A 15,525-nucleotide genomic window follows, 5' to 3' on the forward strand; every position below is an offset into this window, starting at 1 on the left:
GGGGGAGTGCTATCAACCAGGAAGGGCCGAAAGGGAAGGGGAATGGGATTCTGATTCCATCCAACCAACATAATGATTTATTCTGATTCTCATTCTAAATATCTGTTTCCGTGAACCAAGTGGATCCTTAAGGCTTAATTTGCTTAGTTTGGAATGAGTACAAATACAAATATGTAGAGGGAAAAATCTTGTATTTTGTATGTATTTAAGGGCAAAATCTTATATTTTGTATTATTTTGTATGTATTTACATTGTACATATTTGCATTTGTACTCATTCCAAATTGAGCCTAAATTTGCCAACAAGAGGAACTGGTTATAGGCTGGGTCGGGTAAAGTAGACTTTTTATTAATTTAACTAATTCTTTTTTTGTCGATCCATTCTTTTTTGCTAATTGATACGGGTTGGGGTTTTGGCTGGAGAAGAGCCGTCACAAGTCGTAACTCGGACACAAGGGTCTGTGGTGGCATCTTACATTGATCCTTCTTTTCGTACTTCTAAACATGGTTTTTAAAACCGATTCGGAGACCGAATCGGTTAGGGGTTCGGTTATTAGGTTGGAAGAATTGAACGGTTAGCCCATTCTGACAAAAAAAAAAAACGGTTAAAACCGTTCGAATGGTTTGAATGGTTAATTGCTTGGGTCAGTGGTTTGTTGATCAAAATTAATGATTTTGGGCAAATTTCTGGTTTTGAAAAAATTGAAACTGGTCACTTGACTGGTTCTCAGCTTTTTCGGTCTGACCGTTCGGTCTGGTCTGATTTTGAAAACCATGCTTCCAAATATTTTCTGCAAATCCGGTTACTGGGCAACCTCGGCGAAGGACTTCCTCTGTATGTGATGGAAGGTGGCTTCCTACTCACACCATTTGCATAGCCTTTTACACCCTGCATTGGGAATATCTTTATACTTTTATATTTTTTATGAAGATATATTCTCAATGTAAGGCTGCAAGGGATTGCGATTTCCTGTTAAGGTGGAAGGTCCTACGGGTGGCAAATTATGGGCCCATTTGCCCTCTGCCATTCGTAGTCTTTGGATTTGTCGATGGTCAGGCATTTGCTCCTAAAAGTGCATCTCACGCTGACCTCACAGCACATCTGGATTATTTCTTGGCATTTGATCAATTCTTTAAAGTTGCTTATACTTAAAAAATACAGGGTGACGTACAGGCCTACCAATGATATCGGAAAACCTGGATTTTGAAATATGGATTCAGTCAATAATTGGATTTGATTTGGATTTTATTCCATTCGATCCGATTAATATTTGAATTTGATTATATTATAATTAAAAGGGAAATTTCCAATAATTAGATTTAATATATAAATTTTATATAGTTATAATTAAAAGGGAAAATTCCAATTAGTACCTTGTACTTTGGGGCTAGTGCCACTTTTATCCCCAAATTTTAAAATGCGACAATTCAGTATCCGAACTTTTAAAACGTGACAATCCAATACCTACTATTAATTGACTTCAGATATCCTGTCCACACCTATCCACAATACACCACCTCCCGTGAATTGGGAACATATGTTCTCCACGTTTGCCTGCGATAAACGTGGCTAGGCTTCTCGTGGTCAAGAGATCTGGGCTCCTATTAATTAATTGTTTAACTAGCCGTTAAGTGGCATTTGAAAAAGATACAGATGCCCTTCAAGTGTCATTTAATTTTGTTTTTCAACCATTTAAACGTTGACAAAAAATTAATAGTCCCAAATGCTTGCCTCTTCCATTCAAGAAAGTTGTGGTCATATTTGAGTGGGCATTCTAGTGACCCCAACTTTCTTGAATAGAAGAGGCAAGGATTTTGGACTGTTAATTTTTTGTCAATGTTTGGATGGTTGATAAAGAAAATTAGATGACATTCAAAGGGCATTTGGGTCTTTTTCAAATGTAACTTATCGGCTGATTAACAGTAAGTTAACGACAAGTACTGGATTGCCATGCTTTGAAAGTTCGGGTACTGAATTGTAGCATTTTAAAGTTTATGGACCAAAGTGACACTAGGCCCAAAGGACAGAATACTAATTAAAATTATAAAAGTATATATTTTATATATTATATTATATTATATATTAATTTATATAATAAATTCAATATGCTATATTTACATTAATTTTTTATATTTTAAAAGATTAAAGTAGAGTTGTATTAAATCTGAAGGTTTATTCGATGGAAGTAAAAATCGATGTTTTTGACCCTAATATCCGTTTGATCAACAGTTTATATTTACGGTTTACCCATCAATTCGCCAAATTGGCAACTCAAACAAACGAGAGACTATTCAGTGGGGCATTTTTGGATTTTCATTGATTTTAGGATGTAAAGAGATGATTCTCATAACGGTTTTTTACAAAGGTGGATTTAAGTAAAGTGATTTTATACAATTGGGTGTGTATTAGTCAAATACAAAAATATAGGGTACGTTTTAGGAGTTGGGATCTCCTTTTTTAACAAAATACATTTGACACCGTACATTTTACTATGAAACTGGGCCCGTTACACAAGTGGGACATGTATAAGATGTGCGGTGGAAGATGATGTTATCAAAACTAGTCCGCATATGATGGAAACTGGAAAGTATGATGTGATGGCATCAAAGCAGCTCTAAAGTCTCTCCAAAGTCATTAGCTGATTAGCATCACGTGCTGACACAAACTCGAAACATACTCAAAATTTGGTACTGCTGTAAGCTTTTAGTGGACGGTCAGAGATTGATTTCCCACCATTCCAACTTATACAACAAGCAACACTCTATCTCTCCCCTCTCTTTGTTCTTCCGGTATTTCTGCTGTCCAGGCATGCCACGTAGGATTACGTCTCTGACATCAACTTTCATCTCGCCTATTTTTTTTCCCTGATTCAGTACGAATCGACTAGTAATAGGGGGTTGGAATTCAGAATTTTGCATCGTATGTATCCGTACTTCTTCGTTTCTCTAAAGCGTCTGCACGTGGAAATAGTCAGCAGACACGTCAAGTAACTTACAACTTTGCAGACTTTTGAGCATGAGCCGTGGTACACGTGGGCCCGGTGGAATCCAACTAACCCGCTGCCCACTCAGCCCCTGGCGTTTGAACCCTGTTGGAGGTCACCAACTCACCATGTTTGACGTTTGACGCTTGACGCCTTCTTCTCCAATCTCTCTTTTTTTCTCTTTACCCACTACATTTGTTCTGCTGAGCTGAAACAGGGTCGTCCTTCTTCTTCCCCTTTTTAACTTCATTGATCCGTTGTCAAAACATCCAATTGTCTTCGTTTCACGCTTGAATTACGGGAAGAAATGGGAATTAGGGTTTGGATTGGTCCCGAAAAGGACCTTTAATGGCGAGCAGGTATTGATTTTTATCGTCCGATTCGCTCTAGGGTTTGAGATGTCTGTTGCCGAATTGAAGGAGCGGCATATAGCTGCTACAGCCACTGTCAATGCACTCAGAGAACGGTTGAAGCAGAAAAGAACTCTTCTTCTCGACACTGATGGTAGTTCAAGCTGCTACAGCCACTGTCCGAACTTTTTTTTGTCTTTTTTTTTTTCAAGAAACTCTTTGTGTTTCGTGTTCTTAGATCCGTTTTCTATGTTCTGGTTTTACAGTTGCCGGGTATGCCAGGTCGCAGGGACGAACACCAGTTAGTTTTGGCCCTACCGATCTGGTCTGTTGTAGGATATTGCAGGGGCACACGGGGAAGGTAAGACTTTTCTGTTCTTATTTACTGGACATGTATTGGTAATTAAAGATCCTTCATTGATATATGCTCCCGTCTAACTGCCTCGTTCCTACGCTTAATGGATGCCATGTGGAATGATAAATTGCATAGTCAGGAGAATCCAATGGATGCGACTAGTTGAAATGCTTGGCGAATCGAGTGAAAACATTTGGAAACTTTTTCAGTTTTGTTGTGTATTAGATTACTCAATGCCAAAAGAAGACGTCAAAAATATAGAACGAATACTATGTTTCAGATCCAACAAATGTGATTGAGGTTTTAATATTACATATTCAAATACGTTAACTTTCTTTGAGATATTTCTCTTTTGAGTTCATGAGTTCAATTAAATTTTTTCCCCGAAAACTTCTTTATAGTCTAGAAGAATGGAAGGGTGGTTTTTCCCCTTCGAATGCTCTGTCTCTCTAAAAGTCACATGAGCCTTATGCCTTGACGCCGAGACTCAAGAAACTAGCCTTGATGCTGCTCAACCTAAAAGTTAGGTGCCTGAGAGTATAAGCCTATGAGGTACATTCCTCATGAGATGCCTTCCGTCCTGTCTATAAGTGGTTGGCTACACGAATCCTGTTCCACCATTCTGTTCTGTTTCATATCATGTCCATTGTTAAATTATGGGGCCTTAAATCATTTCTCACTTTAGCCCATGTCCTTATCTGTCTGCCCCCAGTTCTTTTAGGTAGGGGTGCTCACGGTTAGGTTAACCGAACCGTGGGGCTTCTTTGAACCGAACCAGTACTAAAACCGGTAACCGAAACCAAATCGAAGCCAATCGGTTAACCATCGGTTTTTCGGTTTTTTGATTTTTACAATATATTATAAAAATATATAATAAAAAATTATAAATATATATAACAATATTATATTTTAAATAGTAAATAATATATATTTATATATAATTCATATTTATTAATTTATAATATATATAATATATAAAATATATAGAAATATATGTATACTGGTCGGTTCGGTTCACCACTGGTTTTCTATATTGGTTAACCGAAACTGAACCAGTACCTTAGGTTTGTTAAAAATACCAAACCGAAACTGAACCGACCGGTTCGGTTAACCAATTTTTCAGTTCGGTTTCGGTCGGTTTGGTTTTTCGTTTTTTTTTCTCACTCCTACTTTTAGGCCCTTCAATTTGTAACAGATCACTGCTTTCACTGGTACTGTATATGGTCTTTTCATTACATGCCCAAACCATCTTATTCTCTGCATGGTTGAGATGCCTTTTGTGTTGTGTTTAAATGCATGTATGGCTATTTGTGTTAAAATTAAAAATTGTTTAGAGGTACTCTTCTGCATTTAAAACTTTTTAATTGTTATTGAATGGACTGTAAGAATGCACGACCTTCTCTAGAGCTCCTAGTAGTATTATGGTTCTTTTTATTTGATCTTCTATTCATTTAAATGTTCTTTCTACATGATATACTACCCTTGTGCATGCTTCTATGCTTTTCCTCTTTTTAATTTTATATTTTTCTTAAAAGAGCACGAAATTTAAGCCTCACAAGTTCTAATAATGAATGACACTTCTGGCTGGAAGGATATTTGCAAAATGTCCTCTTCGTGTCATTTTGATTTTTGACAAAATTGTTATTTTCATTCGTTTTTAGGGATTATCTTCATGCATTTTTTTTATTGTTGTTGTATTTACTTTTGGATTTACTTTCCTGCAGCTGCAATTGATTTTAATGTAGGTTCTAGTTATACTCGTGGGTTTTGCATGGATACTGTGCTGTAAAATTGGATACAAAATTTACGTAAGAAATGAAATATATAGCAGTTTCCTTTTGGATGTCTTTGCAACAGACTTATCTTGGTGTGAGGACGGGGATGTATCAATTACTATCATAACTTCAAACTTCATTCTCCTTTCTCAAGTTATCGCCCTACTTGAATAGTGGATACAAAATTTACATAAGAAATGGAATATATTAGTGGTTCCTAGGCTTGGCAACGAGCCAAGCTTTTCACGAGCTGCTCGAGCCCAATTCAGTGGCTCGATTATTAAACGAGCCAAGCTTGAGCCTACTAGAGCTTGGCTCGTGAGGCTCGCGAGCCGGCTCGAATATATATATATATATATATAAAATAAAATTGTAGAAAATAATATATATATAATAAAAATGTTATAATTATTAATTATTATAATTCTTAATTTTTTAAATATAAAATAAATTTATATATCTAATTTTTATTTTTATAAAATATTTTTTTCTCAAATTCGAGCTCGAGCTTATGAATTTTTGACTCGAGCCGAGCTCGAGCTCAATGTTCTGGCTCGAACCGAGCTCGAGCCTTGTAGAACAGTCTTGAGCCGAGCTCGAACCTGGTACTATTCGGCTCGGCTTGAATCCACCCCTAGTGGTTTCCTGTTGGATTTGTTTTTGCAACAGACTTATCTGGTGTGAGGATGAGGTTGTACTAATCACTATCATAACTTAAAACTTCATTCTTCCTTTTTAAGTTATCACCCTACTTGAATATTGCTATTTTAGGATCAGTCCAGTTGCCCTTCTTTATATAGTTAATCATTTATCAAGAATTAGGACAGTAGAGAATGGAGCATTAAGAGATGGAACTAGCGGAGCTTCAGGTCTGCAAGACTTTTGGTTGGATTGAAATTTTCTCTTGGTGAACCTTTTAGTTCTTTTTATTGCCATACTGTTTACATTTTTTTTTACCAGTGTTGGGGGCATTCCTGTATCTTGAGTGGAGTCATAGTGGTGTAGTTATTTTATTTTATGATCTATGCTGGTTTTTGGATGTTTTATTTCATGATGGAAAGTACCAATAACATCAGAGCTGCAACAGACATGTAGAACTTGTATCTGTGCTGGATTTTTTGGGTCTTCATGCATTTTAAAAATTGCCACCATTTTTGTCATTTTCTTATTCTACAACTTCCATAACTGCTGCAACTGCATCTTTTGCTTTACTTTCTTTGTCTGGACATCAGAAGCTACTGATTGCGGCCATAAATGCTCTCTTAGATATCTGTAGTAACATTAATCTACTAATTAGTCTCAAAAAGAATTAATAAATTTTCTAAGAAATCTGCCAGGTTTATTCATTGGACTGGACTCCTGAAAAGAATCGAATTGTCAGTGCATCACAAGATGGGAGGTTAATTGTGTGGAATGCTCTAACGAGCCAGAAAACTCATGCTATTAAGTTACCATGTGCATGGGTCATGACATGTGCCTTTTCTCCAAATGGTCAGTCTGTTGCATGTGGTGGTCTTGATAGTGTCTGCTCTATCTTCAATCTAAACTCTCCAGTTGACAAGGATGGGAATTTACCAGTATCAAGGATGTTAAGCGGGCACAAGGGTTATGTATCTTCATGTCAGTATGTTCCAGATGAAGATACTCACCTAATAACCAGTTCTGGTGATCAAACGTGTGTTTTGTGGGATGTTACCACAGGCCAGAGGCTTTCTGTGTTTGGAGGTGAATTTCCATCAGGGCACACAGCTGATGTACTAAGGTGTGTATAAAGATCATGTCCACTGAGTTGAAGAATATGAATCTCTCTCTCTCTAATATCAGTACTTGCCTTGACCTTATTTCAATACAGAAACCATCTCTACATTTTAGTCCATTTGTTGACATCACTCCCCACATTCTCTATCTCTCCCCTCTTGCACATGCAAATGCCCACTATTTGTGATAGAAGATGCAGCCTCGCTTTATTGTGCCTGTTCTGTCACACATGTCTCCTAAATGCCCACTATTTTCTGTGGAAGATGTATTTTATTTTTTAGTTGATAAAGATCCTCTCATAATTGATTGTTTTGATATTCTATATATATGTATATGTATCTATGTATATTATTTTTTAATAATATATATACATAGATATACAATGCTCTTTTTTCCTTCCAAATGAAATCCTGAATTTATAGAAATTCTATTCTTTGTTCTTGGAATTGACTTCATGCCATTATTTGGTGTTTGGATATACTTTGATGCAAGGATCAAAATATCTCAATGTATCGAGGTGTATCGGTCGATACATATCGTATCAGGCCCCATACAGGGGGTGTTTCGGGGTTTGGCCTAGTTCAGGGGGTAAACCGGCCTTAAACTGACCCCTCTGAACCAGTTTCAAAGAAAAAGTAAAAAAAAAAAGGCGAACAAAGATACATGCCGATACGCTACGCCCCTACCTGTATCGATATTTTGAACCTTGCTTTGATAATATTCAAATCCAATAACCTTCTTTGACTTTTGTAGAACAATTAACCTTTTCATTTTCCTTTTTTTGGGAGGATGGGTCTCCTTTTTTTTTTTTCTTTTCTTTTCATTCTTAGTACTTGAACAATGAAATTGTAACCTTTAAACTAGTATAGCTACCTGTAGTTGAACAAACTTTAGGGAACTGTTTAATGAGAGGACATTAGAGCTCTATAAAGTTCCCATAAACTTTGATGTTTTCTTAATCAACTTGCTTCAAAGTCTAGTTCAAATTGGGATTTGGCTGTTAGTCAGAATTTCCTTTCTTACAATGTGAATCTGTAAATGGAAGGCTGATTAATTATGACTTGTTACTTTCATTTTCTTTTAATTTTCAATTAAAGCGTCAAAAATAAAATTTTTATTGTCTCGTTTAGAATGCGCTTATTTGATGCCCAGATGCATTTATTTACATTTTCTATTTTAAAAGTTTATCTTTATTGCAAAAAATGATTTGCATCTGATATGACATTAGATATCGCATAGACACTTCTATAATATATTTAACCTGAGCATTTGATAAATGTATAAGATAGCTAGAAGATGAAAAATTACTTTTAGTAGGAAAAGAGCTTGTTGAGGTAAGGCTTTGTTGAGTTGAGCAAGACTTTAGAGAGAGAAAATAAAGGGATTGGCAGAACTAAGGAATTAGTGTGAACTAACCTAACCTGTTGGAATAAACTTTCAAGTTTAAATATATGGTGGTGCAATCCGGTCAGTCAAAATTCCTCATGCAGTTCTTTTTGAATTCTAGGATGGGCAATTTCCTAGATGTGACTTTTATAGGGTTTAATTCAACTGAAGTGCTGGAAATAGTTAGTACATTCAGTACTCCTTTCTACAGCTGTAATGCAGACCAATTACTGCAGATTGATTCACTTTGTTCTTTCCAATAAGCAAAAAATAGCACCAAAAACATAAAAGGAAAAAAACAAATAGAAACGAAAAATGCATTAGCCTAAGAGAGAATTAGAAAGAGAAAGAGTGTAGGAACCCTAGAACCACTCTAGGATGTTAGGGAACTCACTCACCAATACAGGATAATTCATAATTCCATCAGCAGACTTCAGCTAACATAGGACATACTTAAGAAGCTGGCCCCTGATAATAAAAGTACCACTGAGGCTTCATTCCTCATCTTGTGAACCAGTGACATTGAAAAAGACCTCAAGGTTGATTAGGCTTCAATAGCTCCAAGCCTTTGTTGCTAGATGTATGATAGAATGCATTACATGTCTTGTTATGTAATCCATTTAACTAGAGGGATGGAATTCAGTCTTCTGTGAAGAAAAAAAAGGAAGTTAGAATGCTTTCTACTTTTTCTGCTAATGTGTAGTAATGATCCACGGCAGGTAACTGGTTTCCCTGATTCAACCAAAGAACTCACTCAACAATTAAGGATCTTAGTGGTTTTAGGGGGAAACACCAACCAAATAGAGAATATTAGAACCTAAAACAAAATACTATAAGGATGAAAATATAAGAGGATTTAAGAAGAAACTTCTGGAGAAGGAAGTGGATTGACAGAAGGAGTGAAGGGAAGATACCTTGCAGCTTCGTGTAAGTATGGACATTGATTCTCTAACATTCTTTATTTGTTTAAATGGTCCTTTCCCCGCATTATCCTTGATTTCTGCAATAATTACCATTCAGGAGCTCTTGTGGAAGCTCAATAGACTATAGATGGCATTTGGAGGAAAGGAGAATTTGGGTAGATGGATTTCTTGTAACATGATAGATTTGGAGAAGGCTTGCAACTGACTTCCTTAATTTTATCCTTGAACAGAAGGGATTTGGACTGGTGTTAGGGACAGCGATGAAGAGTTCTAGTATGACTCATTTGTTGCTCTTTATTCCTAAAAGGCTTGTCAGTTGCTGTCAGCTAATGAGGTTTTGCACTGGTTATCTTTCTGTTCTATATTTTCTTGCCACTATATCATTATAGGTAATATTTTTAGTAGGGTATGACAGAAAATACTAGAAGATGAATCTTTTGAGAAATGATTTGAAGTCCAAAGGGGTTCCCTTTTTTGTCAACTTCATATGTGGCAACTCATTCTGACTTGTGTGGTCATTGTCTAGATTGTTTATGCAAGCATGTGCTGAATGTTTCAAGTAGACTAATTTCTTTTTTTCTTCCTTTCATTCATCAGTGTATCAATCAATGGATCCAACTCAAAGATGTTTGTTTCTGGTTCATGTGATGCAACTGCCCGGTTGTGGGACACCCGTATTGCAAGTCGAGCAGTGCGCACATTTCATGGCCATGAAGGAGATGTTAACACTGTGAAGTTCTTCCCAGATGGACAAAGATTTGGAACCGGCTCAGGTGATGGAACATGCAGGTTATTTGACATGAGAACTGGGCACCAGCTTCAAGTCTACCATCAGCAGCATGCTGCTGCTGATGGTGAGGTTCCTCATGTGACCTCTATTGCCTTCTCAATATCAGGCAGGCTTCTGTTTGCTGCATACTCAAATAATGATTGTTATGTATGGGACACCCTAGTGGCAAAGGTATGTAAGTTAGTTATATGTATTAAGTTTAATCCTTCTGACCATATTGTTACCAGTTTTTACAAGAGGCTAACACCCAAATCCCTCACCTTCCCCCCTCCCAAAAAGGGTAAATTTCATCTTTCTCCCCTATATTTTACCTAAAATTATAATTTCTTCTATGCACTTTCACTACTTATATTTTGTGCCCAATAAATAGTTATTGGCATCTTTGTAAAAGAATTTGAAACTTATTGACATCTTTGCTCCTAACGAGAACTGGTAAAAACAAGTAAACCAACAAGGATAAATTTCATTTTCTACTAACAAGGATAAGTTTCATTTCCTTTTAAGTTAATTGTCTAATATGTACCTATAAATTGAAGTTTGTTTCAAAATATCCCTTACAAAACCTAAACAGATTTAGCATTTTGGTGGGTTTTTTTTTTGCCCCAATAAAACCAGTAAAATAAGCAAAATACATTAACGATTACCTTTTGGGCAACTCTAATTTGTTTCAGAAAATATTTTATGTAAGAAAATTGCCTAAAATAGTTACATGTAAAATGTGCTTCTAGTTGTGATTTGGACTTTAACATATAATTGAATTTATAGTAATATTAAATATTTAAATGTGTTATAGTTTAACTGATAAAAAAACTTTTTTTTTGGTACATAACTGATAAAAAACATTTGACCTAGTTTAAAACTATTTCATTTTAAATTTTAAGAACGAATGAATGGTGTATTTAATAAACCTTCTTAGTTCTTAAGTTGAAATGATTATTGAAAAGTCTAACGTCTGAACTTTTATCTTGGTATTCATCAAATATTCATAGATTTTGATTAAAACATTCAACTTGCTAGCTGCAAATGTAGAAAATTGAAGCGTAGGGAATAATTTGTAATTTTGGGTATGCGTTTGGGGAGGAAGTGAAGTTTGTATAAATAATTAATTATGTTTATTGGGTAAATTTTTAAATAGTTAAAATATAGGGGAGAATTTATAGTTAAAGGCGAAGTTCAAGGGAGACAAATAAGCAGTGAAATTTGTCCATAAAAATGGGCATCTTTTCTACTGCTGCTGGAATTGTATACATGGAATGGTGTAGCCTCGGGCTACATCCACCAATAAAAACTCGCCACTGTATCTTGTGCATACAAGACACACAAGACACTTGTAGCCCAAGGCTACACACATGGTGTAGCCAGTGTGGCTATTGAAGCGTATTATGATTTTGTTTTTCCTTTTATCTCTTTTACTCTGTAAATTGATGTTTATCTAGTATTTTAGTACTTTGATTTTCATACAATGGTTTACGCACATGAACTTGTCAGCAAGGTCCAAAGTATTGATACTGTTAGTGTCAAGTATGTAGGGGTATTTCTGTCTTTATACTTATGTTGAGGTTGCTGATCTGTAATATTATATTAGAACTAGTGTCCCTTACTTAAGTAAGGGCACATGTGTCTTTTCCATTATGTTAGTAATATAAAACATGTCTGGCCAAATGGGAGAGGTAATTTTTCTCTCATTCGAACCAGCCTTTTCTTCTCTCCTTTTCTCCTCTTTTCTCTCTCTTTCTTTCTTCTTTCTTCTTCTCTCTTCTTGGCTGTTATCAGACTAACAGAACTCAAGGGCAGGCCGAATCATAATAGATACAACCAACTGTATCAGCAGGGGTGTATCGATACTTTTTAAGCCACACGTTTTTTTTTTTTTTAGTTTTTTCAAATAATCATTTTTATACATACTTTTATATAATTTAATCAATAAAAAATTGATTTCCCAAAAGCACCTGTAAACAGGTGTATTGAGAAGCCAACGATACAATACAATACGCCCAATTTGGGGCATATCGTATCAATACTTTGAACCTTGCTTGTCAGACTTAAATGTCTGAATTCTTTTACTTTCTGTAAACTGATGTTTATCTCATGGTTAAAAAGAAACGGCCCAGAAATGGAACCATTCTGGCCACCGGTTTCTGGGTTGATGGTTCGACCATCCGGTTCGAATGGACAGCCCGTTTTGACAAAAAAATTAAAAAAAGGAAATAATTAAAAATAAAATGGCCAAAAACCGTTGAATGGGTCAACGGATTGGCGGTTCGACCGCCCGGGTCAATGGGTCATTGACTGGTTCAACGGTTTTTGGCCAGGGACCGGGTTTGGGTTAAGACAGAACTGGTTGCCTGGACGGTTCCCGGGCCAAATGGTCCAACTGTCCAGGTCAACGGCTGTTCGATAACCATGGTTTATCTAGTATTTTAGTAGTTTGATTTTCATACAATGGTGTAGACACATTAGCTTGTCAGACTTAAATGTCTGAATTCTAGGAGTTTACTTTGGCTACATCAAGGGTGTACCTCCAGGCTACGTATCCCAATCAAAACAAGCTACTTGGTCTTGTTGTATGTTCTTCCAAGATCTTGCTATGTGTAAAACTTAAAGGTTCTCTTAGAATATGGTAAATGGTGAAGCCTAACAAGAGAACTAAATGTTTCCTTTAAGTGGGTAAGAAGAGCAGCAAATGGAATGGCAGATTCTCTGGCCAAACAAGGGGCTATGAGACGGCAAATGTTTGGGCAAATCTGTAATTTTTGGTGACTTGGTATGGAATTTACACCCCAGCTCTTGTAATTCCTAAACTTTCATTAATAAAATCCCTTTTCTGCTGATCAATGGTGAATGGTGAAGTTTAAATTCTCTTAGAACATGAGAGTGCGCTAGCATGGGAGATTGTGCATAAAATAAAGTGGCCTGTTTTGATTGGGGATGTAGTCTGGGTCTACTCCCATCAGTCCTATGGTTTGTCCAAAACCAAAGTGAACTCAAGTTTGACAGGTATTTCTACATTGGAGCAAAAGTTTTTGCCCCCAAGGCTGTTTTTTGGTAAGAGTGCAGATGCTGAACCCAATTATGAATTCCAAGACATGTTTGCATTCAAAATGGGAGTAAAGTTTCTCAAAATTGGTCAATGTAAAAAAGGTGGATTCCAGTTTTGGAATTTGCGTTTGTACCCATCACAAGCAAAACCATTTGGTAAGAATAAAAAATTTATCAATACAAAACTTAACCAACTTTACATTTTCATGAACAGTGCATGTTTGTGTTTGCACTTTTACATATTTGTACAACGGATCAAGCACCAAAAGAATTGTTGAGCTATCTACTTGAAATGCATCAAGAATTTCTATTTGAAATGATCTCTCTTTGGACGCAAGGCTCAGTTTGGAAAAAGTACAAATACAAATACGTAGATTGCAAAACTTTGTATTTTGTATGTATTTGTACTGTATATATTTGTGTTTGTACTCCTTCCAAACTAAGCCTAAATAAATTGTGGAAAATCCTGTAGGCAACCAAAAACATAGGTGTGTTCTGTTGTTGCACCATTGCATCGGCATGTATGGCTCTACATATAAATACTGCCATGTAGTCAGCCTATGAGAAGGTGGCCATGGAGGTACTTTCTTGAACACCCTTGCTTCTGGTAGGACTGACTAGAGTCCTCTTCAAGAATTCGAAACATCCCGTGTCATGGGATATTGGTCATTTTCAACTTGAGTTTTGTGAATCTTGCAACTCCAATTTGTATTTACATTCAATGTTTTTACCAACATTGGGAATTTATTCAGTGCTATGCTAAACTTTGGTGAAAATTCTCTTAAAACTACTTTATGTCCCTATCTCAGGTGGTTCTAAATTTGAGATCTTTGCAAAACTCTCATGAGGGCCGGATCACCTGTTTAGGTTTGTCAGCTGATGGAAGTGCCTTGTGTACAGGAAGTTGGGATAAGAACCTGAAGGTTAGATTCTCTACAAACCTGTTAATTCTATTTCATGATGTTTGTGGTATGCATAAAACAAAGCACCCATTCTTCCTACGTTTAAGCAGTGTGTTATTCTGTCTTCTAATCTTCTTTATTTGATGGCCATATCTCATTTTGAATGCGTAATAACCATAAAATGAAGTAATAAGGTTCACATTGATTCTCCTTCGATGAATCATTTAAGCTCTGTACGTTCATATCATCATACGTAAAAGCAGACGTGAGGCACAGTGGCCAAAAACCTTGATATAGATCAGCAAATGTTTAGCAGATACAATTTTTGTTTAAAATCAACCGCAATTTCCTCACACGTTTTGCTCTGAATATTTCTTTTTTGTTGGCAGATTTGGGCTTTTGGAGGCGACAGGAGAGAGATCTGAGTTTTCCAAGCAGAAAGGTTACAAAACTCTGGTTTACGTGGATTGTGTTGCACTGCTGCAAGTCATGTTCTTTCATCCACTTCTCAATTCCTAACAGGAATATTCATGGGACAATCTTGACTCTTTGATCAGGTGCTGCAGTGTCTCTACGCCTTGAAACATGTAATTCGTTCCAACTTTCTTCTTTTAATTCATTTTGAGTAAAACATTGCGATTAGGAGAAAGGAGGCCAGGAGAAGAGACTAGAAAGGAGAAGGAAAAAACATGAAAAAATAGAAACAAAAAAAGAAAAACAAACGATTTGTATTTAGAGAACTGAAAGGGGCCATCGTGTTGTATCTCTTTGTAATGTCAGTTTGTTTCTTGTCTCTGTTGAAATTTGCAATTGAGCAAGTAGAAAGTGGTCTAGCAATTGCTTCGAAATGACTTGTGGTTTATGGAAATGGCCCGTCTCCAGTAAATTATCCATTACGTTTCTCTCTCTAACTTTTCTTTTGCTTGTTCTTTTTAGCTTAGGCAACTGTATCTTCAAATTCACAAGATTTCTTTATCTAGAAGGATCTCTTGAACGAATACTTCCCTCTGTCAATTGTTCCTTCCCGTTAATGCTAGTAGCTGGAACGTTTTTGCAACGGTAGTATTGTTAGGTGCAGCCAGTGCAGGCTAAGGCTCAGTTTGGAAAGAGTATAAATGCAAATATGTACAGTGCAAATGCATACAAAATATAAGGTTTTGTTCTTTACATATTTGCATTTGTACTCCTTTCAAACTAACTCTAAAGGACAAGCATACATGCCTTGAGTTTTCATTAAGTCTGTTTGGTAGAGTTTTCGTTTATT

General features: G+C 36.2%; 1 protein-coding gene across 3 annotated transcripts; it reads left to right on the top strand.

The window, feature by feature from the left end:
• Nucleotides 1–3,080: 3,080 nt before the first annotated feature.
• Nucleotides 3,081–15,172, top strand: LOC104595714 (guanine nucleotide-binding protein subunit beta-2). 3 transcript variants are annotated; one of them, XM_010256573.3, is made up of 6 exons: nucleotides 3,081–3,487; nucleotides 3,600–3,694; nucleotides 6,801–7,225; nucleotides 10,128–10,491; nucleotides 14,169–14,282; nucleotides 14,651–15,172. In XM_010256573.3, exons 1-6 carry the CDS (start codon nucleotides 3,382–3,384, stop codon nucleotides 14,684–14,686), a joined length of 1,140 nt encoding a protein of 379 aa, XP_010254875.1. In that variant the 5' UTR covers nucleotides 3,081–3,381; the 3' UTR covers nucleotides 14,687–15,172. The 3 variants fall into 3 exon arrangements, with proteins under 3 accessions (XP_010254875.1, XP_088744024.1, XP_010254874.1); XM_088887898.1 differs by lacking the exon at nucleotides 14,651–15,172 and adding an exon at nucleotides 13,832–13,939 and having other exon boundaries at nucleotides 3,086–3,511; XM_010256572.3 differs by having other exon boundaries at nucleotides 3,090–3,511.
• The last annotated feature ends 353 nt before the right edge of the window (nucleotides 15,173–15,525 follow it).

The sequence above is a fragment of the Nelumbo nucifera genome, chromosome 5 (assembly GCF_055504915.1).
Source record: "Nelumbo nucifera cultivar China Antique chromosome 5, China Antique-T2T, whole genome shotgun sequence".
Lineage (NCBI taxonomy): Eukaryota > Viridiplantae > Streptophyta > Magnoliopsida > Proteales > Nelumbonaceae > Nelumbo > Nelumbo nucifera.

What these genes read in the sequence shown, in the direction of transcription:
- LOC104595714 (XM_010256572.3), top strand. Translation starts at nt 3,382, where the DNA reads ATGTCTGTTGCCGAATTGAAGGAGCGGCATATAGCTGCTACAGCCACT. An exon ending in TTCAAGCTGCTACAGCCACT is followed by an intron (nt 3,512 to 3,599) that starts GTCCGAACTTTT and finishes CTGGTTTTACAG; the next exon opens with TTGCCGGGTATGCCAGGTCG. An exon ending in GTTGGGATAAGAACCTGAAG is followed by an intron (nt 14,283 to 14,650) that starts GTTAGATTCTCT and finishes TTTTGTTGGCAG; the next exon opens with ATTTGGGCTTTTGGAGGCGA.